This window comes from Staurois parvus, unplaced genomic scaffold (genome assembly GCF_062004578.1).
Source record: "Staurois parvus isolate SC_StPar_1 unplaced genomic scaffold, SC_StPar_1.0 ptg000746l, whole genome shotgun sequence".
In the NCBI taxonomy this organism is placed as follows: Eukaryota; Metazoa; Chordata; class Amphibia; order Anura; family Ranidae; genus Staurois; species Staurois parvus.
Genome location: NW_028318542.1, coordinates 2006700 through 2032748, shown reverse-complemented (window position 1 = coordinate 2032748; position 26049 = coordinate 2006700). Strand labels below are relative to the sequence as shown.

Here is a 26049-nt window from a genome sequence, read left to right as displayed (position 1 = left end):
TTAAGAAAAGTGAAATTCTGCTTGAAAAGCGGAATTTAGTCTTTTAGGAATTTGGATTAACAGAAGGGTTTTCTGAGATTGTAATTTTTTAAAAGTTTTGTTTTAAACACAAAGACAGTTAATTAAAAAAAACTGTAGGGGAGATTATAGTGCACAACTGTCAATCATCATCATCACCAGCAAAGAGTTTAGGACAGTCTCTCAACATTTTTACCCTATAGGAACCCTTAAAATAATATTTAGGTCTCAGCCAACCCCTGATATCAGTTTGTCAAGGGTCACTGGGAAGAATGCCCATTATATTGGTGTTCATTGGGAAGATTGCCCCCCCACAGGTGGGTCCACCCTTATAGAAAATCCAGTGATTCTGCTAAGTAGTGTGGGACCAAAACCATGCTGGTGTCATTAGGTAGGAGGTCACATCTCAAGAAACCCCCACCAACCTCTGAAGGAATCCTGGCTGAGAATGTCTGGCTTAGGATATATCAAAGAATTATTCCATATAGTCATTCAATTTGACATGATGTTGTGCATTGTGTAACACCTAACAATCACTGACCACTGCGTTCTATTCAGTCACAAGTTGAATTTTGGTTGAATGCTGGGAGATTTTAAACTAAGTTTTGGGCTGTTTTATTTGCTCCGGCTTTATGGATAATCTTGTATGCGTTGCTCTGCTAACTGCTGCTGTCAATGGAAATTTTATGAGCTAAGTTTTAATTCAGCAATGACATGCTGAGTTTAGGGAAGATTGTACCCAAAGAACATTTTGAATTTTCTCATAGAAAACATGACTATTATAGACATAGAGCAGAAAATTCTTTGGAACTGAAGGGTATACATATTTTTAGAAATTCAACAGGGAAAATACTATATGGAGATGTTGGAATGCTGGTCTGTTTTAGGCTAGGTTCACACCTATGCAGTTTTCGTTTGATCTGTTTCTGCAGTGTTTTGCGTTGCATTTTGCATTTTTGCACTTGCATTTTTTACACATTTTTCTGTATTTTTTTCTTGTTGCTAGGCAGATTTAAAATGCAAAACGATTAAAAAATGCCTTAAAAACATGGCAAAAATGCACCAAAAATGCACTACATGCTTTTCTGCAGCATTTCCATTGAAGTGTATAGAACCAAAAATGCAAGTTTTTGCATTCAAAAAAGTCTCTGACCCTTTCCAAAAAACACACCAGGTGAAAACGCAGAGATGTGAATGTGTCCCATAGGAAATCATGTTAAATGTACTGTAGTGCATTTCTGCAAAACGCTGCGGAAAACACGTAGGTGTGAACCTTGGGTAAAACATAGTACGAGAATATGGCAGTAACTGAGAAGCCATGGTTATACATTGGTTAGGAAGGTAAACTACACAGAGCTTCTGACCTTTGGTATGCTGTACCCTCTGAATACTGTGTCTTTGTTGGCTGAGTGTGGAAGTCCCAAGGGAATTATGTCAGCAAATCTCTGAATCTCATGAATCACTGCATCTGTGTATGGCATCTTAATTCGATCTTCCATTGAAGGAGATCGACTCTGTCCAATGATGTTATCTATCTCCTCCTGCATTCTTCCTGTGCAGACAGAGAAAAAAAAATTGTGAACAATGCAAAAATAAAAAATGCATTTTTAAAAGTTGAGTTAAACAGGTTAATAATTTTGAGAGAGCAATAAAAGACTAGAGTTTATTTTTTGAGTTTATAGAAAAAATTCAATGCAAGTCATACTACAGATTAAAGTGTCAGTATGTAGGTGGGGTATAGCGCTCGATGCTGAAGAGAAGAGAACTCACATGGTGGCCAGTTGATACAGAAAAGTATATTAATGTGAGGATACTGTGAAGGTGGTACAGAGTCTGCATACATACTTACAGATAACTGTGCAGAAGATACCTGTACACACTGCTGATACCTGACAGCATCTGACAGAGGAGGTGGCTGGATGGCAGACCAGCAATGAAGCACCTGAGGAAGGTCAACTTCCTGAGACACAAGAAACAGTCCCTACTCTGTCCCTCCTTTACTGGAACCTCTCTCTACGCTAGACATTCTGTACCTGACCTAACCACTTTGCAATTTCACACCAACCATAGGGGGAGGTGCTCTTTATTAGCACTGCCAACACCAATGATGGTCATGGAGCTCAGCCAGAGTAGCAGCATCAAATCCGACAGCTGCTGTAATGGTGACACCTATAGAGGCTTCCAGAGGGACATGGGTTCACCTTGCCCTCTGCTCTCTCTGCACAGCAACCGTCGAACAGCGCCATCTGTGCAAAGAGGCCAAACTACACCTGCCTACAAGTAGTGACACTCAGGCAGAGACAGTTTAAAGAAGAATGGGGCCCAATGCTGTGGACAATGCAGCTCTACACACAGATTGGAAGGACTCATTATTGCACATAGAGCATTTCTGGCATGATTAAATATTTCTGGACAAAGACAAATAGCTGATTGGTCCTTTTTCCCTAAAGAAACTGGACTTTCAGCTCATGTGTGCTATATCCATTTTTAGCCAAATTCAAGTTGGTTGAGCACACGTATATCCCACATGGAAGAAAAATATATTTTAAATATATTTTAGAAATACTCTTCCCAAATATATTGACATACATTTTGGTTGTATTCAATATATTAAAAAAAAAATGATATATATATATATATATATATATACAGTTGTGTTCAAAATAATAGCAGTGTGTTGAAAAAAGTGAATAAAGCTCAAAATCCTTCTAATAGATTTTATTTTCATACACACAAATGCATTGAGAACACTACACATTCTATTCCAAATCAAAACATGAAGAAAAATATATCAAATTTGTGTTGTTCCTCTAAAAAAAATGAAGAAAAATGAATATTAGACTGTTCAAAAAAATAGCAGTGTTTGTATTCTTCTTTACAAACTCAAACATTCACTATATAAACTGAAAAATGTTTGAAGATTTTGCTTTCCTTTGAATCACTTAATGAATATTTAGTTGTATAAACACTGTTTCTGAGAACTGCTGTACATCTGTGTTGCATGGAGTCACCCAACTTCTGGCCCCTGTGATCAGGTATTCCAGCCCAGGATGATTGGACTACATTCCACAGTTCTTCTCTATTTCTTGGTTTTGCCTCAGAAACTGCATTTTTGATGTCACCCCACAAGTTTTCTATTGGATTAAGATTCGGGGATTGGGCTGGCCACTCCATAACGTCAATCTTGTTGGTCTGGAACCAAGATGTTGCACGTTTACTGGTGTGTTTGGGGTCGTTGTCTTGTTGGAACACCCATTTCAAGGGCATTTCCTCTTCAGCATAAGGCAGCATGACCTCTTCAAGTATTCTGATGTATTCAAACTGATCCATGATCCCTGGTATGTGATAAATAGGCCCAACACCGTAGTATGAGAAACATCCCCATATCATGATGCTTGCACCACCATGCTTCACTGTCTTCACAGTGTACTGTGGCTTGAATTCAGTGTTTGGGGGTCGTCTGACAAACTGTCTCTGGCCACTAGACCCAAAAAGAACAATCTTACTTTCATCAGTCCACAAAATGTTGCGCCATTTCTCTTTAGGCCAGTCAATGTGCTCTTTGGCAAATTGTAACCTCTTCAGCACATGTCTTTTTTTCAACAGTGGGACTTTGCGGGGGCTTCTTGCAGATAGCTTGGCTTCACATACGCGTCTTCTAATTGTAACAGTACTCACAGGGAACTTTACACCTTCTTTGATCTTCCTGGAGCTGATTGTTGGCTGAGTCCTTGCCATTTTAGCTATTCTTCTATCCATTCGAATGGTAGTTTTTCGCTTTCTTCCACGTCTGTCAGGTTTTGGTTGCCATTTTAAAGCATTTGCGATCATTTTAGCTGAGCAGCCTATCATTTTCTGCACTTCTTTATATGTTTTCCCCTCTCCAATCAACTTTTTAATCAAGGTACGCTGTTCTTCTGAACAATGTCTGGAACTACCCATTTTCCTCAGAATTTCAGAGAGAAATGCATTGTAACCAGCATGTACAATATTTGCTGCCTTCTTTCCTTAAATAAGGGCAATAATTGCCACCTGTTTTTCAAAGAATGAATGACCTCACTAATAGAACTCCACACTGCTATTGTTTTGAACATGCCCCTTTCAATTAGTGATTCAATTACACAGAATCAGTAACATGCATGTCATGACTGTTGGGTCTGTTGGATTTCTATTACTCTACTACACCTGCTAGTAAATTATTTGCCATGTAGAAATATAATTTCTACCAAAAACAGTGATTGATCAGGTTAGTGATGTCTGACTGCTATTGTTTTGAACACAACTGTATATACATATGTGTGTTTGTGTGTGTGTGTGTGTGTGTATATATATATATATATATATATTTATATATATTTATTTTTACATATATTTGTAAATGCATTCTGAAAATGCAGATTAAATGCATTTTTAAAGACATACAGTATATTTGAAAATGCATTTTAAAAAATATTTTCCATATATCTTGTAATATATAAAAAATGCATTTTAACATACAGTATATATATATATATATATATATATATATATATATATATATATATATATATATATTTATATCCCATGTGGGATGGCAAACAATTAGGGTAGGATCTCATGCTGTTCCGTTGAGGCATCTACCTTACAGACATAGTAAAATTTGGCCAACTACTAGAGTAGTGAATACACATGTTAGGTCAGGATAGATTTGCTTAGATCTTACTAACCATTCACAGATCTATACTCCTTCACTTCCTGTGCTTAGTCAGTTTAAACTGTTAAATGGTATGAGTAAATACAATGTCACTTACTTGCTACATCTGGATACTTGAGAAGGATAAGAAGAGCACTTTTCAAGGTGGTGCCGGTTGTTTCAAACCCAGCATTAAAAAGATCCTTCACTGTGGCAAATAAGTTATCAATGTGGAATTCAGTGTCTGGCTTGTCTTTATCCTGTGGAGATATAAACAACATATTTCAGTTTTCTACCAGTGAAGAGAGAAGCTCCAGCCCAAACTATTTTCTTTGTTTTAGACAGGGCTGTGAAGGGTTAGAACCTTAGTTTTGTATTATTTACACCATTGGCAGCCACTCACCCAACAAATTCAATTCAAAAGACTAACAATAACTTATAAAGCCATCAACAACTTGGCCCCCAGCTACATCACTAACCTAGTCTCAAAATACCAACCAAATCAATCTCTTTGTTCCTCCAAAGACCCCCTGCTCTTTAGTTCCCTTGTGTCAGGAATGGACTTTCCAATAATGGTGGGACTCACCTGCCTTATGGGCTGCAGTACCAGGGCTGGCCAGCGGGTGCTCTCAGCAATCAGAGACTCAACCCTGCAGTCAGCCAAACACCTGAAGCTGATTACGGAGGTGTATTTAAGGGATGGCCATACCTGCAGTCTGGGCCTTGGTGTGTGTTTTCCATGGGCCCCTGTATCTTGTTACCTGCATTCCTGTTCCTGTTCCTGCCTGACTGACTCGTTGCTGACCCTGCCTGATCCTGACCTCTGCTGACTTCTCCTGTTTGATCCCTGGCTTGTGACCCCGACCATTCTCTGCCTGACCTCCTGTACCTACCTGCCCGTTAGTTGCTGTACCCGGCTCGTGACCTGTCTACTCTCTGCCTGCTCCTCCTGTTCCTACCTGCCCAATTGTTATTGACCCGGCCTGCCTGACTACGCTTGCATTGTATGTATTGTTATCTGTGGGTGGTTTGGTTTGGTTCGTTTGCACTGTGTTTATGTTTTAGTATTGCACTGCGTTTTGTATTGTTAGTATCAATAAATTATATTGTTTATAACATATCTGAAGCCTGCGTTTCCCTGCGTCAGTTCACATACCTCTGGTCATACCCGGAGCCCTGACACCTTGTCACCTACTCCCATGCTCGCCTCCAGGACTTCACCTGAGACTCTCTCATCCTCTGAAACTCCCTACACCAATCTGTTTGGCTATCTCATACTCTGAGCACTTTTAGGAAATCCCTGAAAACTTTTCTCTTCAGAGAAGCCTATCCTGCCTCCACCTAACAAATTTACCTTTATTTTCTCCATCAGCTCATCTCTCACAGTTTTTACCTTTTGTATCACTTGACCCTACCCTGTTAGATTGTAAGCTCTAACAAGCAGGGCCCTCAATTCCTCCTGTATTGAATTGTATTGTAACTGTACTGTTTGCCCTCTCGTTGTGTAGACTGTTGGCGCTATATAATTCCTGTATAATAATAATAGTAATAATAATAATACATTTTTCTTATTACATTTTTCAACATTAATCTTGCTGGAAAGATCTGAACTCACATCTTGTCTCAAGGACCACATGGGAAGACAGCACAGAAAGTGAATGGAAATCTTTCCAAGAGAGGCACATACAGGAATTAAGACTGACAGTAGTTCTAATGATTCAGAAAATGAAACAAGGAATACAAACGTTTTAGCTGGCACTCCATGTAAAAATATACCATGACCAAAAGTAGAAGTAGGCACTTAATAGTCAACAGCCATCACCTCTTCCATCTTTATGAGAAAGCTGTCAATGAAGTCCCGTGGGCAGTTCATATCAATAGTCTTCTTATGATGATCTATAATACCCATTATAAATTCTTTCACTTTCCTATAGTTTGTGAAAATTTTCTGGTGGCCTCCAGGGATGTACAATGATGTTTTGGGAAATAGATTTAACAGCTGTGAAAACAGAACATATTTTATAAGGCTGAGATAAAAAATACTCCCGTGAATCCTCTTTGAAGGAAGAACACAATTGGACTATTTTCAACTGTAGTTTTGCTTTGATGGCACTTGATAAAGAAGTATTTTCATTCAGTCTCTGAATGGAAGCCTATATCTTTCTGTTTTGAGAGGTTTCCATTAAATTTTGGTATGTTTTGTCAAACACAAAAGAAATTAAATAAATTGCTATGATGTAGAATCCAAACTTTGGTTTTCCATAATACATGTACTGCTACAGGGCGGCAGGACTGCACAAAATCACGTGTATATATACGTGATTTTGTATTTCCGGGTAGATGGTGTGTACGCCGCTCTACCCTCGCTGCCATTGGCGGCTACAGCTGTCAATCACCAGGTTCTGGCCAGAGATTACCCACCGGCACCAGGCGATCGCCGAGGAACACTGACAGATCTCTCCCCTGTCAGCACCAGCATACTGCCTTTTATTGCTGCATAGCAGAACAATACAAAGCAGCATGCTAACAAGGTAAAACACACACAACACACATAGTAAAACACACACAGCACACAGTTAACCCTTTGGTCATCCCAGATGTTAACCTCTTCCTGCTCAGTGTCATTAGCACAGTGTCAGTGCTTTTTATTAGCACTTATCACTGTATTGGTGTCACTGGGGATGTCAGTGGCAGTTGGTCGGTCCCCCCCCCCCCCTAGTGTCAGAATGCCTGTTGCAGTCCCACAGTTGCTGATTACCACCATTACTAGTATAACAGACATTTAAAAAAAAAATGTAGCAGAATACATTTTGACGAAATTGGGGTTTTTAAATTTTTTTACTGGATGTTTTATAGTAAAAATGTAAATTTTTTTTCCAAAATTGCCAATCTTTATTGTTTATAGCTCAAAAAATTAAAAAAACACCAAAAGAAAGCTCCATTTGTGGGAAAAAAGGACATAAATTTAATTTGGGTGCAGCATTGCATGACCACGCAATTGTCAGTTAAAGTAACGCAGTGCCGTATCGTAAAAAATGGCCTGGTCAGGAAGGAAGGTAAATCCTCTGGAGGGCAAGTGGTTAAAGAGAACTATTAGTAATAGAAGAATGTAGGCTGCAACAGCTAACTTCAAAGTGAGAATACTTGTTGTATGGATGGCAGGCATATTTTTTTCTCTTGAGGGTTTTCCTTTAAATACATGATGCAAATAAATGTTTTGCCATAGCTCTTTATGTCATGCATAAACTTTGGGAGAATATCAGGTATATATGTGGATTTACTTACAATGCCCCATTTAGAGGCAATGGTGTCTACGATTTCCCTCAGCAAGAATAAAAGATTTGTGAACTTTTCATCTTCATAGTCAAAGCGTTCTCCAAATACAATAGAGCAGATGACGTTTGAGACTGCCAAACGCAGCAGATCCGTTGGGTCAAACATGTTTTCTAGGAAAATACATCAGAAATCAAATTAAAAATTATACAGCTTAGAAGATAGAGAATCTATGATACAATGGCACTCATCAATGAATCTAAAAGTATTGTCTTTGTTGTTGTTACCATCCAACTAACCAATCTCTTTTTCACTCTTCCAGTACAGACTTGAAGTTGGAAAAAGGACATTTTCTAATGTCCTTTAACCCCCCTGGTGGTATTCCCGAGTGTAGCTCGGGGTAAAGTTTCAGTACCACAAGCGGTAAGCCTGAGCTACACTCGGGAATACCTTGCAGCGCTGATCCGGCATCTGTTCTTCTCTTACCTTGTCCTGCGCTCCCGCGATGTCCCTCCTGCAGTGTCCCCGGCAATGTCCTCCGGCCGATGCCGGCATCTGTCGGGTTCCGTCCCCTGCGAGCGTCGGGACGCACGGGGGTGACGGAACGGCGGGAAATTTGAAAATGTCAAAAAGTGACATTCAATAAATACACTAAAATCACATAGTATTCCATTACTGTATCAAATCATTTCACATACATTTTGCCCCGAGTGCTTTGTCCTGCGCCCTGCCTGCATTTTTACTGTTCTTTCTTCCTGGAAACTGAGAAACGTCCATGGCGTCCAAAAAGCGTCCCTTTAGGTCAAAAGCTTTTTTAGACCAGCTAGAGAACAGCGATAGTAAATCAGAACCACTTGCAGAATTGAGTGATAATGATTCATGGGGGAAATTTGTCATCAGACACTGAAAATGATTTTGCGACTTTGATCAGTGATGTGAGAACTTTATTTTTTATGATTATTTATTAAATTATAATTTATGATTTCATGTTTCAAGTTTTATCCTACCTGGATGTTTACTAGACTCTTGTTCGGACAGATTTCAGTGAATTATTCCTAAAAATTACAGGCCTACAATAAAAAAAATACATATTTCCATGCAAAACAATGTACCGCTTTAAGCACAGACGTATGGACATAATAAGACCGCTAGGGAGGCTAGGTCTACAGAGAGGCCCGTGATTGTGTTCTTGAGGAAAGGTGGCAACTGGGCAGAAATGAAATTGTGTATTTATAAATGCAAGCATCTCCACATAACTCACTGCAGGTAACTCAATCACTGTCATTTAAAACCCAGGCACCAGGAAGATTCACCTGCAGTAAATATTTGCTCGATGTTATATTCACTGCTTTATAAATATGCACCTTAGCATTTCAGCCAGATACACCACTCAGTTATCATGCTTAGAATATTTAGGCAGCAGTTATACCTTTCAATTCAAGTTTTGTTTTAGTTTAATGAGAACATATAGCATGGTTTGTGTAAGTATGCTATTTTATTGATTGGTTTAAAGTTTCAGACATTTCTGTGGTTGCTTTTACAATTTTACTTCCTTGCACCTTTAGAGTTTCCTCTCATCGCCAGTGTTCTTCTCTTCTCTCCGATGTTCCAGGTTGTGTATGGCCCTCGTTGTCCTCACATACAGTGCAGGTCAATCTATAGGTTCTGCTTGTATGGGATGAGGTCACAATACGACTGCCAGCTGGAGCACACTTGAGATAAGGCTGTAGGGAACTGGTAGAACAGCGTTGGGAACGGATGCTGAATTAAGCCATTAGCTATATACTACAGCTTATTCCTCTACCTCCAGAGCTAATGAGCATTATATCCTAGCAGAGCAAAGAGGTCCTGCTGCAAGGGTATTTGTATCTATGTCCAGAGTTTGGATTATGTATCCCTTATGGAAATTTCTGCAGGCGAGATCAGTATGCTTACTGAATGGTCACCAAGGAAAAGCTACTTGTTCTGGTCCTGTTCACACTTGTCAATTTTGGAACCAGGTAACTGGTTCAATGAGGTCTGTGATGTTATAGTCAAAGACAGTACTGGGACAAGGTCATCTAGAGATCAGAGCAAATATGCTAAATTGTGCCCCCCCAAGATGTATGAGCATTATGTGTCAGCAAAAATACCCCTCCCCAAAACAAATCAAGCACTCATCTGCATACCCTGCTGAAATCCTCCTTCCGAGCACAAATCTTTGCCTACTCATTCTGCCTCCCAACACAAATCCCCCCTCCACATTACTACTGGCCACATTTCCCCTCCTAGAACAATTCCTACCCCCTTCTGCCCCCCAAATTCCCCTTTCCAACACAAATCACCTCCCCCCAATCTCCTCATGGTGTCCCTGCCACCTCACAGTGCCCAGGACAGCCACCCCTCCTGCCCACCCCTTGTCCCGTCCCTGGTCAAAGGCACTGCACTTATGCCTAGGTCTGCTGAATGCAGTTCCCATGCTATATATTACAACATAAGCAGTGCAGAGTGGGTGGATGATCAGTTTATGCAAAGCAGACATGGAAAGAGCCTGCTCTGCTCTATGGGCAGTCGGGTGTTAATGGATTGGCTTTCACCTGACTGCCCTACGATCTGATCCGCTTAAATGGAGAGGGATGGATCCCCTTCCATTTCTTTTTGTGGGCCAGGTCTCATTGGTGTAAATTACGCCCACCAGTGACAATGGCAAGGCGTTAGATGCTTTATGGACCCTGTGATTTTTGTGACTATAATGTATATATAATAAATGGCGAGGTTTTAGAATCATTAGTCTATAGTTTCCTATTGTTCTTTTTCTACTATCCCTGAGGAAAAGCTCAGCATTCTTGCGAACTTTGGATTGATTGGACGGTTCTGGAAAGTGATAGTGGATCCTGGGAGTGATCTCACATATGTGTTCAAGCGCTTATGATCTCTTTTGCTTAGAGATCCAGGTATTGGAGGTGAGGAGGCGGCGCTTCTGCTTATTTGGTGATCTTGGAGCACAGCATGCGGAGGCCATAGCACACAGCATTCATATTTTAAGCGGATTGTCCTTTTTGGACTTTTTATATTTATTCATTTTTTTACCTTTCATCTTTATTTGTATGCAATATTTTTTATGAATTTTTGGTCACTCTATGTAGTTTTTTTTAATTTCAGGGTGGAATTTCACATTGTTTTCTTGTCAAACAACATGTTTTCACTTATATAAATAGGTGATGAGGCATCATCTTTTGTAATTGTGGGTATAGTAATATAGGAGTTTGCGCACCTTTTTATCTTAGACAATAATGTGCATTGCTGGTGTTAATGGGCTTTCAGCCAACATGAAAATCCCTCTTGCCCAGAGGACACTATTTACCATTACGCAGAAAACTGGGAAGCTGTGTGTGTTCCTAGTTCTCAGATCCTATGTCAAACTGAAAAATTAATCATAGTTATTGTCAAGTTAACTGACTCATACCAACGCTGCTAAATTTGGTTTGGGCATGTGTACACTTAAAAAAACTTTGGTTCCAAATGAGTTAACTAGACCAAAAAAATATGAGCGAGGCCAAGTCTTGCTCTGACATTACAGGAGAAGCCAACCAAACCCTTTGTGTCTCAGTGCGACTGACTGTGAACAAAATAAAAGGAGCAATAAAAAACAGTCAGCAGTACAGAGCCAAAAGCACAGAGGCTTCTCCACTTACATACTGTATATAATTACAAACAATAAATGTCTTTACTGACCTCCATTTTTCTTAAATTCATCAACCAGGAAATTGGCCTCTTCCTGGATCCGCTCTGCAATTCCTTTTTTTCCCATGCCAAAATTCCTCAGGGTTGTCAATGAGAAGCGGCGTAGCTGTTGCCAGCGTTCCCCATTGCTCAGAACTATTCCTGTAGAGTAAATTATATATGAATAAATTAACCAATAAATGTTAAAGCGAACCTATACTCAGATGTCAAGTGGTTTTGTTAGATATCTTACTATGATGCTAAATGCGCTGATCACATTTATGAAGACCAAGGGACTTGATTCCATGACTGATGAGAAGGATCAGACAGTCTAAACTATGATCTTCCCCTTCACATGACATATGGCCAGAACAACCTATAGTGGTACCAATGCCAGGAAAGGTAAACATTTGTTACGTTATTTACAATGCATGTCTGTGTTTTTTATCTTGCTGAGTCTTTTATATAGGAACTTTATTCTGTTAGGCTAGGTTCACATAATTGCGGGTGGCTGTGAGTACAGGAATTGCAGCTGTTCCCACACCCACAATCACCCACAGAGTGCGCTGCTCTTTAGTGACACGCGGGGCTGCCTATCATTCTTAATAGCACCTCCACACATCTAAAACCACAATGCGTGTGCGGGATTTGCTGGGAAATTTTCTGGCCACTGCAATATAAAAATAATGAAGCAGGAACCTTTTTACAAATTGATGGGCTGCTGTGCCGACGCAGATGCAGCTCGCAAACCCACAACAGTGGGAACCTTGCCTTATTATTGAAGCAAATTTAATGGCAAGTGTACTCATTGAAAGATTTCACCTCTATTCCTTTTTTGCTGGCAACTCAAAATTTTAGATTTACCCTCACTTTATTCTCGGTGACACTGGTGATCAGAACAATTAGAGAGAATCTTCCTCATGGGGACTCTGACAGAAATGAAAAACCTGTCAATGGTTCTAACTTTCTCCACTATAAAAACTATTGAACTAATCTCTAACTATTTAAAGCCTAACTCTAGGCACTGCAAAATAGTTTAGGGGGTTAAGTTTAGAGGGTTTCAGAAGAGGCTACATTGCTTCTATGTCTGCCTGCTCCAGGAGGCTTCTTCAATTAATATGACAGTTCTGCTGCAGCCTCTTTTGTAGGCTGCTCCTACCTGCAGTTGCACTGCTTCCTCAATCATGTACGATACAAGGTCTATAACCCTGCACTGTATGTGATGATGTCAAGGTTCCATGCACTGACCGGAACTTCAGGGGGAAGTAGAAGAGCACCAGAGCCAGGTGAGAAATATAGCCTATTCTACAATCCCCCCAGACTTAATGAGCATTTATACTTTGCAGTAGAAGGGTTTTTTGTGCTGGAGTTAGACTTTAACCATTACGAGCTGGCCCATTTACCAAGAACTAACTGAGACAGTAAACTGTTACACTATAAAGTTTGTGGACATCTGCCCTTCATACCTACTATATAGTCAAAAATGTGGACACTGCTCTAAGCGATTGAGAAAAGGTATTTTCTGTGAAGGAAACTGTCAATGTTACAGCATACACAGATGTTTTAGATTTTGGCATTTTGGTAACGATTTTTTGAAGTCCCTTTTTTGTTCCAGCATGACTGTGCTCCCTTGCACAAAACCAGGTTCATAAAGACAGTCTGATTTGGAGGAACACAAGCAGCCTCCACAAAGCCCTGACCTCACTCTACTGATCACCTTTGGGATGAATTGGAATACAGATTATGAGCCATATCATCTCATCCAACATCCGTACCTGACCTTACAAATATTTTTTAGCTGAATGGGTACAAATTACCATGGTAAGAGTGGAGATTATTATAGCTGCAAAGGAGAATCAACTCTATGTTAATGGGCATGGTTTTGGAATAGGATGTCCAACAAGTTTATAAAGTATGTATAATAGTCAAATGTCCACAAACACTTGGTCATAGTGTATCAGTCTTGAGTAAGACACCCACAGTCTACACAGTGGAGAAACCTACCTTGCATCAAGAAACAACTACCCACAAAGTGTTAATAGTTTGTTAACACCACTTTTCATGTTGGAATTTGTTATAAGATAAGGCAGTATATGTTCCTACACATTAAAAAACATAACAATATAGATATAAATTCTCAGAAATTTTGAACATAATCCAACACAATGTTTACAGACACAGCTGTACTACTGTGCAGGACCATATCTAGAATTAGTTTAAATAGCCAGTCCACCAAAAGTTCATAATTCAGCTTTTAATAAATTCTAAATAATGAATAAATGGTTTAATAAATTAAACCATCTGACATGTTCTCAATTTCTTAGACAAGTTTTCTAACTCTGCACAACTGCTGTGATGATTACGAATGACTCCCGCTCTCCATGTTGAATTTGCATGTGAATACATGCATCCTGTAGGCAACAGGAGCAGAGTAAAAAATTATGGCAAGGAGATCTCATTGTTGGAGCGACTAAGACATATGAAAGTTAAGGGTCTGATGCAATCTTTCTAGCTCTGTGTAAAATATTATTTTGATTGGATAATTTGTTTTTTAACAAAATCTCTTCTAGTTTTACTTCACACACAACGTTTACACGATCTTAAGGTAATTTATGTAATTAATGAAATTCTGTATACCTCACCATAGTCTTTTAACATCGCCTTCGCAAAGAAAGTGTTCCCTCTTGTACTGAACACGTCACCATGATCCACCAATGCTTCTTTCACACAATCATATCCAACCAAGACCACCATTGGTTCATTGCCTATGTAGATGGTGAGCACAGGTCCATATTTCTCACTCAGCTGGAAAGTAACAAAGATAGGTTCTATATTGAATGATTTCTGTTTGACTTTGTCATAAAACGTAAACGCTCAGAAGACAAACACAGGCAAACTGCAGTGTGTTTTAGTCCAACATAAGTGACTGAGATTGAAGAAAGTAGACAAGAACAATATAGCAGAATGTATTGTGTGATCTAAAGTCTAAAACTAATTTAAAGTGGACCTATAGATAAAATGTTTCTGTTTAGTTGTGGATAGAATAAAGTTCAAAACCTTTGTTAGCTTTTTTGTTGGTTGTGTCCTATTGGGGAGTTTTCCAGTCACCTCCTGTCCAAGAAATAGAACAGAACATGATTGGAAATCTGAAAGGAAATATATACCAACTGAAGTGGGATCCTCTCTTACAGAGTTGTCTTCTCTTCATTCTTGTTCTGGTGACAACTGTAAAATGTATGATTCCCATCACTTTCTGTCTCTGAGACAAATATAACCAAGATCAATAAAAGCCATTGGCTTCTTTCTCCTTATTAGCTTACTGGCTATAATTGATAGCCAATAAGGAGAGAGAGACCCGGGACATCCGAGGCTCCTGTGCACAATGCTAGATCAAGAGGGGGCTCAGGTGAGTATTATGGGGGCTCAGGTGAGTATTATGGGGGCTGTAGGGTGAGCAGCACACAGTAGGTGTTTTGCATGAAGGGTAAAAATCTTCAGCCTTTACAATCACTTTATTTAAAACAATATCAAGGGAAGCACTGTGAAAACATGCAAAATGTTATTGCCACAATTTCTCCATCAATTTTCATGAGGTACATAAAAGATCATCAGGTCTCCCAAGGCAAGAGCCAAACATTTCAATATTAAAAGACAGACCAGGAATAGGATGATCAATGAAATCAGGTAAGGTAGTTCTGTCTAAGAAATGTAGACAGTTGTGGTCAGGGATTAAGTCTAAAGGCCTAGAATTAATGAAAATAAAAGGAATCAATAGATTAAAACGAGTGGTTGGATTTAGGTCTCACATCTCTAAAAAGCCATCTGAGGATTAGACAGTAAATAAAGCCCATATTAGTTAACTTTGCAGAAGAAAAATGTCCAATGTGGGCAGATGTAAAAATGTTATGCATAGAATGGAAACATTTCAAAATCAAATTATTACCTAAAGCTGTCTGCAGATCTTTTCACTAATGAAGTGGCCGTGGCTTCTGCTTTAAGGCAACGTGGTAGTCCTTGTGCCACAGAACCTAAATGATAGACAGTGGCTGCTGTCTCTCAAGGACACATTGGGGGGGTTAACTAAAACTAGAGAATGCAAAATCTGGTGCAATTCTGCATAAAAATCAATCAGCTTCCAGGTTTTATTGTCAAAGCTTAATTGATCAAGGTGATTGGCTACCATGCACAGCTGCACCAGATTCTAAGTGCTACAGTTTTCATAAATTCTGCCCATTGTGTAAGTACTCCTGAAGTACACTTATTAATAGTAAAAGAGATTTTAAAACCTCCTACAGTGGGGCCCTTAGTTCCTGATAATGCTTTAGTCCTTGTCTACAATAACCAAACAAAAGAAAGTTCCAGGTTGGGTCACATTTATGGTTAAGGTTATACTATTAATAGAAGCTCTAGCTGGAGATGATTGTCCAAGTCCTTTTGATATCCAGTGGACTATATATATCACATTTTCCTTATAATAGGTACATATTTTGTATGGAAGGCTTATGGGTCCCAGGGTTTCCTGTCGAAGAGTGAAAAGCAGAGGAGAGTAAACATCTGTTCATTGATCTCCTCCCACTGTGTAATGAGCTTGTAAGCGCTTTTTTCTGAGCACTTTAGGGTTAATGGCTGTGAGAACTTGGCCAACTGTTGATCCGTTATACAGTATGCTTGGGAAGACATTAAGAATCTAATAGACCTTTAATGCTTTTATAAACAAGACCTGTTAAGCCAATATTAATACCACATAGGGATTGCTAGCCCCTTGTTATAGTAATAAAGTTAAAGTACTGTATATCTAAACCCAAGAACGAATGTATCATATATTGCAGCTTACAAATCCGTAGATATGGTCCATCAGTAGTTTTCTTTTTTGAGGCTAAGTACGTTTTTCATAGGTAAAGAAAAATACCCATTAATCCAGTCAGACTTTTACCTTCAGCATTTTCCTTTGGGCTGAACTAAAATCTCAAACAACGGTATCAGCTTTCTCAGAAAGGGAGTGTGCAAATCAGAAGAGCATCTTAGAATGACAACTCTGCTCCTCTCTACAGATAAAGTGCAGTGAGTGTGTGTTGTCACCCTCAGACAGGAAGTGTGTTACAGTTAAATTAAAAAGAAAAAAACTGAAAAAAGAAATCAACCTCATCTAAAGACTGGTAATTTGCGATATATTATTATTATAGTTATTATTATTATTATTATTATTATGAATAATAATATACAGGACTTATATAACATCAGCAGTTTGTACAGTACTTTGCAACATGAGGGCAGACAGTACAGTTGCAATACATTTCAATACATTCTCCCCTCCCTCCTAGATTGTAAGCTAGAAGGAGCAGGGCCCTCGAACCCCTCTTGTATTGTATTGTATTGTTACTGTTCTGTCTCCCATTGTATTGTACAGTGCTGAGCAAACTATTGGCGCTATATAAATACTGTATAATAATAATAACAATTATACAGGATGAATCAAAGGGCCCTGCTCACTAGATGTATCATATATATATATATATATATATATATATATATATATTTATTTATTTGTTTATTTTTGAGTTTAGATAGAATAAAGTAACAAAGGGAAGAGATCTCTGCACTCTGATCACTCACAAGTGTTTTCAGTCTGGAGTTTTCTCCCTCCAGACAAATCAGTTTTTGCTATAAAAAAAAAACAGAAACGGAAAGGAATGCCAGATTTAAGTTTAGATATATTTACTGCTTGTCAAAATTGTTCTGAAGGCTTTTTTACCTTCATGCATTTTATGCATGAAAGTAACAACCTTTTGAGTGCAGTTTCCCCTTAGTCCCCCCTCCAAAACTTACCTGAACCTGATCCAGCGGCTCTCCTGGATCTCTGCCTCCTCATTTGCAGAGACACAAGAGCTGGAGCCGTTGGCTCACCCTGTTGTCAATCACAGCCAGTTAGGAGGGAGTGGGGGGGGGCAGGGCTGAGCTGCGCTCTGTGTCAAACACATGGGAGCGAACATACAGGAGTGCTCCCATAGCAAGTGGCTTGCTCGGGGGCCACTCAGCAGGGGGGAGGAGCCAGGAGCATAAGTGGAGAACCCAAGGAGGATCAGGGCTGCTCTGTTCAAAACCATTGCATAGAGCAGGTTAAGTATGACATGTTTGTTACTTAACAACAAAAAAATTTTTAATAATGAATGTGAACCTTTAGTTTCACTTTAAAAATATATATAAAATAATATGTCAATGTCTAGCCTGGGCATAGGCGCACTTAAAAACCAGCGACGATCTCTCATAGTTGTACATAAAAGCCGGCACTCATCAATGGGCTATACAATCTTTTTTTTTTTTCTTTTTATTGCTGTTTTTTTAAATAGAATTTCACAATAAATAAATAAATAATCCCCATCCTTCTATGCATGCCCATACCTCATATAGTAAGCACGTTTATAAATAGTGCCTTAAGTATTAAATATGTATGAGGTATCAAAGTGCATGCCAAAACATGAGGAATAATCCTAGGGCCATGATTAACAATTAACTCTAAACTAATTAGTTGTGATTTTTATAAAGCTTCATGTATGGGCAGATTTAGGTCTCAGGCCATTTCACACATTTTAAGATCTGACATACTTTGGTATCCATTTATTCTTTTTTTTTTAAATGTTACAAAAAATGTGAATTATATATATAATTATATTATTTATATATATATATATATATATATATATTGCAACATAAACATTTGCAACTACCATATTTTAATTCTAGAGGTCCTCTGCTTTCAGAAAATATATCACTTTTGTAGGGTGTTAAGTAATTTTCAAGTCAAAAATGCAAATTTTACCATATGTGACAAATGGGAAACATTTTGGTCTGGCAGGGAAAGAGTTAAAGGGGAAGCAACCAATAAGGACCAAGCTGGGGATTCAGGAACTGGCAGGGGATTTCTGTTACATAGGTGCACGTGATTGTACACATACCAAGAGCTAGAGGCAGGGTCAGCCCGCCTGGATACATAAACAAGGGGAGGGGGAGCAGGTATTCCCACACAAGAATAGCATACAATATCGTCTGGTAAGGGGTGAGCAAGAGGTATACCTTACAGAGAACTTCTAGTCTGCCTCTCTCTCAGCAAGCGATTTTTTTTTTTTAAACGAGCAGTAAATGGATTGAAATTTGGCTGGTTCAGCATGGGCCAGCTGAATTTCGATCCACATGTGTCCATACCTGTTCAACAGAAATTGATTGTTAGATTAACTTTTAATGAAAGGACTTGCTGGAAATTTTTTTCTCAAACAGCTAACTGCAGCCACTGATCATTGCATTTTGGCAATGGAGAGTCCGAATAATACGATTGTAGCTTGGCATTGCACCCACAATCCACTGATTGTTGGTGCAATAATTATATGTGCACATTGTTTACCTGCAAAAACGTGCATTTATTTATTTACTTATTTATTTTAGCAAAAGTAGACCTTATCCTTTATATATTGCACCTGAGTATAAACAGACAGGCTACAGTCTACGTTAAAAAAATCAAACTAATGATTATTATTTATTATTATTATACAGTATTTATAAAGCGCCAATAGTTCGCTCAGCGCTGTACATTACAGAGGGGAACAGAACATGTGACAGAACAATACCAATACAATGCAAAACATGAGGGGATCGAGGGCCCTGCTCTTTCGAGCTTACAATCTAGGAGGGAGGGGAAGGTGGCACAGGAGGAGATAGCTGTGGGGGATGGAATGGTAGGAAGAGTGGAGGAGGTCGGCAAGTTAGCAGGGGGCGGTGTAGGCTTCCCTGAAGAGATGGGTTTTCAGGGTGCGCCTAAAGGAGAGGAGAGTAGGTGATAATCTGATGGGTTGGGGCAGGGAGTTCCAGAGGATGGGTGACACCCTGGAGAAGTCCTGGAGGCGGGCATGGGAGGAGGAGACCAGGGAACTAGAGAGAAGGAGGTCTTGTGAGCAGCGGAGTGTGCGTGCTGGGCAGTACTTGGATATTAGGTCAGTGATGTAGTTCGTGGCAGTATGGTGGACAGCTTTGTACGTCAGCGTTAGGATTTTGAATTTGATCCGTTGCGCAATCGGAAGCCAGTGGAGGGATTGGCAGAGGGGGGTGGCGGAAATGGAGCGGTTGGAAAGGTGAATGAGTCTGGCAGCCGTATTCAGGATGGACTGAAGCGTGGATAGCCAGCGGCGAGGCAGGCCAGTGAGGAGGGAGTTGCAGTAGTCGAGTCGTGATATGATGAGGGAGTGGATGAGCTGTTTAGTGGTTTCTGGAGTTAGGAACGTGCGGATTTTGGCGATGTTGCGGAGGTGGAGTCTGCACGAGTTTGTTAAAGAGTGGACTTGGGGCTGGAAGGATAGGTTGGAGTCCAAAATGACACCAAGTACTCTGGCCTGCGGGGCGGGTTTGATGGTGGCGTTGTTGGACATGATGGAGAAGTCAATGGGGGGTGGTGTCCGGGCTGGAGGGAAGACAAGAAACTCGGTTTTGGAGAGGTTCAGTTTAAGGAAGTGGAGCGACATCCAGTCTGATATGTCGCTCAACAGGTGTGTGATTCAGGCGGAGACCGAGGGGGTGAGGTGGGGGGTTGAGAGATAGATTTGTGTGTCGTCGGCATAGAGGTGGTAGTTGAAGCCGTGAGAGTGTATGAGTTGGCCAAGGGAGGAGGTGTAGATGGAGAAGAGAAGGGGCCCGAGGACAGAGCCTTGAGGGACCCCAACAGAGAGGGGGAGTGAGAGGGAGGTGGTGGCATTATAGGTAACGCTGAAAGAGCGTTGTGACAGGTAGGATGAGAGCCAGGAGAGAGCAGAATCTCTGAGGCCGAGGGAGTGTAGTTTTTTGAGGAGGAGGGGGTGGTCGACTGTGTCAAAGGCCGCAGAGAGGTCAAGGAGTAGGAGCACTGAATAGTGGCCATTAGCTTTGGTGGTTAGCAGGTCGTTGGAGAGTTTGAGTAAGGCAGTTTCGGTGGAGTGTAGGGGACGGAAGCCGGACTGTAGGGGATCGAGGAGGTTGTTGTCGTTGAGGTGAGAGCATAGGCGGGCATAGACTAGGCGCTCGAGGAGTTTAGATGTAAATGGGAGCAGGGAGATGGGTCTGAGGTTGTTCGGGTCATTGGGGTCCAGGGAGGGCTTTTTAAGTATGGGGGTGATGTGTGCATGTTTCAGAGGGGAAGGGAAAGTGCCGGAGGAGAGGGAGAGATTGAAGATGTGGGTGAGGGAGCGTAGGATGGAGGGGGAGGGAGGTTGTAGGAGTTGTGAGGGGATAGGGTCGAGGGGGCAGGTGGTGAGGCAGGCATCAGAGAGGATCTTGGAGACTTCTTCGATGGTAGTAAGGTAAAAGGTGTGTTGGGGGAGCTTCAGTATGAGGAATGTAGGGTGGGGTGGGAGAGGAGGTCAGAGCAGTGGTGGGGCCGTGGGAGAGGGGTGAAGAGGGGGTAGCTGAGTGAGGGGGAAGGGGGTTGGAGGGAGTTTGAGCAGCGACGAAGTCCCTCTGGGTTATGTTGAGGGGGAGGGGGGATGAGGGGGTAGCTGTGTGAGAGGGGACGGGTTGAGAAGGCGTGTGAGTTGCGGCAATGTCCTTGCGAATTGTGTCAATCTTGTTTTTGAAGTGATTGGCAATCTCAAGGGCAGTGAGTGAGGTGCTGGGTGGAGGTGGGGGTGGCGAGAGTAGAGAGTTGAAGGTGGAGAAGAGTCGGCGAGGATTGGAGGAGAGGGCCTTGATGAGGGTCAGGAAGTAGGCTTGTTTGGCAGTATGGAGGGAGGAGGTGTAGGTGTGGAAGGCAGATTTGTATCGGGTGAAGGCTTGTTGGGATTTGGTTTTGCGCCATAGTCGCTCCAGGGCACGACTGTGTCGTTTGAGGGTTTTGGTGTGATCAGTCTGCCAGGGCTGGAGCGGTCGGGGTCTGATGTTGCGTGTGGTTAAAGGCGCTAATGAGTCAAGGGCTGTTGACAGCGCATTGTTGTAGGCGGTCATAGCCAAGTCGGGGCAGGACAGGGGGAGGATGCGGTCATGGAGTTGATCAGCTGCGAAGTGGAGGGAGGCAGGGTTAAGGTTGCGGAGGTTACGGCTGGTAGAAGTGTGACATTTGGAGGGGTAGGCGTTGGAGGATGAGGAGATAGAGAAGGTAATCAGGTTGTGGTCAGAGAGAGGGAAGGGGGTGTTAGTGAGGTTGTGGGGAGCGCAGCGGTTGGAGAAGACAAAATCAAGGATATTACCGTCGGAGTGGGTGGTGGATTGTATGCACTGTGCAAGTGCAAAGGAGGAGGTTAAGTGGAGGAGACGGGCTGTGTCCGGGTTGTCGAGGTTGACAGGGATGTTGAAATCCCCAAGGATGATAGTGGGTAGCTCAGAGGAGAGGAAGAAGGGTAGCCAGGAGGAGAAGTCTTCCAGGAAGCGGGGTATGGATCCAGGAGGCCGGTATATCACAGCAATCTTCAGGGGGGTTGGGGAGAATAGTTGGACGCAGTGGGCCTCGAAGGAGGAGAAGGATAGGGAGGGGGGGTTTGGGAGGACTCGGAAGGTGCTCAGCGGTGACAGGAGCAGGCCAACCCCACCACCTTTACGACCGTTGGGCCTGGGTGAGTGGGTCCAGGTGAGACCTCCGTAGGAGAGTGCAGCAGGGGAGGTAGAGTCAGTGGGCTGGATCCAGGTTTCCGTAATCGCCAGGAGGTTGAGGGAGCGGGAAACAAAGAGGTCGTGGATGGCGATGATAAGCTGCTCCTTAAAGTGATTGTAAATCCTTGCTTTGTCTTTTTTCTTTTGGCCAAGAGTCTTTTATATGACAATGACACAGATAATATATTTTGCTTGCACCATTTTTCCTTTTCTTTTATTGAACAATTTATTAAAAGATTCAAATTATCTCTAATGCATTACGCCAGAACTTTAATTGATTGTAAATCTATGTTTTTTAAATAACAAAAATGTCATACTTATCTGCTCTGCGCAATGGTTTTACACAGAGCAGCCCCCATTCTGCTCCTCTTAGGTCCTCCACTGGCTCTCCTGTCTCCTCCCCCCGCGGAGTGCCCACCAGAGCAAGCTGCTTGCTATGGGGACACTATGCTTGCTTGCTCCTGAGCTGGCTCTGTGCATCCAAAAAAGCTGCTACATAACTAGTAGAAAACAATAAAATGGCAAAGCAAGGCATTCTGTTTAAAAATAAACTCTTTAAAATCTCAGTTTATTATCTATTATTTAAGAAACATGATAGACGGACGGACGGACGGACGGACGGACGGACGGACAGACAGATGGATAGACGGATGGATAGACGGATGGCTAGACGGATGGATGGATAGACGGATGGATAGATGGATGGATGGATAGACGGATGGATAGACGGATGGATGGATAGACGGATGGATGGATAGACGGATGGCTAGACGGATGGATGGATAGACGGATGGATAGACGGATGGATAGACGGATGGATGGATAGACGGATGGATAGACGGATGGATAGACGGATGGATGGATAGACTGATGGATAGACGGATGGATGGATAGACGGATGGATAGACGGATGGATAGACAGATAGATGGATAGATAGATAGATAGATAGATAGATAGATAGATAGATAGATAGATAGATAGATAGATAGATAGATAGACAGTTTGCATAGACAGATAGATGGATAGATAGATAGATAGATAGATAGATAGATAGATAGATAGATAGATAGATAGATAGATAGATAGATAGATAGATAGATAGATAGATAGATAGACAGTTTGCATAGACAGATAGATGGATAGATAGATAGATAGATAGATAGATAGATAGATAGATAGATAGATAGATAGATAGATAGATAGATAGACAGTTTGCACAGCACTTTGCAATATAACAGGAGACAATTAAGCAACAATACAGTTCAATACAAAAGAGTTAGGAGGTCCCTGCTCCTTGAAGCTTACTAGATGGATGGATGGACGGATGGATGGACGGATGGATAGACAGATAGATGGATAGACAGATGGATGGATAGACGGATGGATGGATAGACGGATGGATAGACAGATAGATGGATAGATAGATAGACAGTTTGCGCAGCACTTTGCAATATAACAGGAGACAATTAAGCAACAATACAGTTCAATACAAAAGAGTTAGGAGGGTTCTGCTCCTTGAAGCTTACTAGATAGATAGATAGATAGATAGATAGATAGATAGATAGATAGATAGATAGATAGATAGATAGATAGATATGCAATAACAAAGTTCTTTTGGAGTTGAAGCTTCCATAGCTTTGAATTCAGCTTTAAGTATTCTTATGTACTTACCTTTATCAAAGACTTGGGCATTTCTGTGGTGCTCATATGTAGAATTGTACCCAACAGGGGCAATGTGGGAGGTCCAGGGGGCAAATTTTGGCTTTTTAGCTTCTTCTTCCATGAGAAAAAATACACTAAAAGACTGATACAGACAGCCAGGAGAATTGAGCCCGTCACTCCCAGCTCCATTTTCCCTCTAGACATACATACGAATACAGGAAGTGCTCTGTATGCAGGCACACTCACATATACATGAGCTCTGTCAGCTTACTGGGCGTGATTTTTTTCAGATCTGTATTTATGGAAAATATGATACTTGGCTTAGCCAGATGACTGAGATAAGAGGCAACATAAAACAGTTGGCCTAGAGGGCAGGAGGTAAAAATCTAGCTCTGATTTTGGGAGAATGGAAATAAGAATAAAACTTGGTCAGCTACAGTCATGGCCAAAAAATCTTGTCCCCCCTGCATTTCTTTTAGATAATGTACCACTTCACCCAGAAAATTGTTGCAATTACAAATGTTTAGGCATCCTCATGTTTATTTCTTTTGTTATTATTTCTTCCTCATGTTTATTTCTTTTGTTTGTATTGGTATGACCCAAAAAGTGGAGAAAGGCAGATGTCCTAATACTTTTGGCAATATAGTGTATTCTAACCCTATTCTGCTGCTGCTGATTGACAGTTTGTGAACTATGAGCTCTCCTTCAGAACTTTGTGCAAGTGTGTTTAGGTTTTGAGTGGTCTCAGCAAAACCCCACTGCCCATCGAAGTTCCTGGACGGAAGGTGTGCTTGTTGTCATACATGGCAGTGATGTGTCAGAAAATCTGCAGTAACTAATCTTCATATTACATAACAAGGATTTATTGTGGAAAGCCAAACATCATTTCAATTATGCATGACTAAATATGATAATCTATGGTTCAAGCATTATTGTTTAGTAAATAAACAAAAGACAAAAAAGCATACTGCTTTTGTGCCGTAACTAATTCAGCTTTAACGCGTATACGGATTAAAAGAACTCACAATTGATACAATAATGTTATGTTCCTAGAGTAAAAAACAAGCTACTGTGTAAACAAACCATTTTTTACTACTGTTCTATGTCACTGACTTGGGTCTTCACCTCATCAGAGTAACTTGAAACCAGAACTGGCAAAGTTCATTGGGAAGGAACTCTCATCTGTATGTGAATTTGAAACAAGCTGAGAGACATAGGCAGGGGCGGACTGACCATTTGGAAACTCGGGCACTGCATGAGGGCCGGGGGTCAGTAGGGGGCCCCATGAGATGCCCCTGGTACCTTTTTCATAGGCTTTTTTGAGTTTGGGCAAGGACACAGGGGCCCCATGATCCCCTATTGCCCGGAGGCCCCATGAGTTGTCAGTCCGCCCCTGACCCCCCCCAATATACACACTTTTTATTTGTAATGTCAGCTCTTTTGTTTACATTATTTGAAACCCTTCTAAAATGTACCAGATTGCAAAAACATTAAAAAAAATATTGTTTTATTAGTTCAGGTACCTTTATAGCTCTATCAATTTACACAGCGCTTTACATATATATTGTACATTCACATCAGTCCCTGCCTTCAAGGAGCATACACTCTAAAGTCCCGAACTCACATTCAAATACTAGGGACAATTCAGTCAGGAACCAAAACAACTACCAGCATGTCCTTGGAGTGTGGGAGGAAACCCACACAGGCAGAACATGCAAACTCCAGGCATTTAGTGCAGTGGTTGGGATGCAAACTGGCAATCCTAGGGCTGCTAGGCAGAAGTGCTAACTACTAAGCCACAATGCTGACCATAGCAGTGTCTAGAATAGATAGTAGTAACATGATTCAAGAATTAAGATATATAATTATAAGTAGATATTATAAAAAAATTCAAATTAGACATTAAAAATTATTAGTCATATAACAAGATATAACTAAATTTTGGATATATATTTAACATTAGAATATAGAATGCATTACTCTGTAACATTGATTAAAACATTAATTTCTTTGCAGAACATGCTAAAAACACTACAAAATAGGAAAGAGAATTAATAATAGAATTATCATTAAAAAAATACAAACAACAAATCTTACCCGCCAATTGTTTTTTTTTTTACAC

The 26049-nt window shown here is 40.8% G+C and overlaps 1 protein-coding gene across 3 annotated transcripts in view; it reads right to left on the bottom strand.

Moving 5' to 3' along the window:
* Positions 1 to 24144, bottom strand: part of LOC149445104 (cytochrome P450 2C55-like) — a 30311-nt gene extending 6167 nt beyond the window's left edge. Inside the window, exons 1-7 of one of the 3 annotated variants that reach the window (XM_089654140.1) lie at positions 23937 to 24143; positions 14308 to 14470; positions 11678 to 11827; positions 7976 to 8136; positions 6513 to 6689; positions 4809 to 4950; positions 1383 to 1570 (exon numbers count right to left, since the gene is read on the bottom strand). In XM_089654140.1, coding sequence (XP_089510266.1) covers positions 1383 to 1570; positions 4809 to 4950; positions 6513 to 6689; positions 7976 to 8136; positions 11678 to 11827; positions 14308 to 14470; positions 23937 to 24131 — 1176 coding nt within the window. In that variant the 5' untranslated portion in view covers positions 24132 to 24143. Of the gene's footprint in view, positions 1 to 1382; positions 1571 to 4808; positions 4951 to 6512; positions 6690 to 7975; positions 8137 to 11677; positions 11828 to 14302; positions 14471 to 23936 lie in introns of those variants that run through there. The other 2 variants (XM_089654141.1, XM_089654142.1) reach the window with 2 other exon arrangements.
* Positions 24145 to 26049: the final 1905 nt, after the last annotated feature.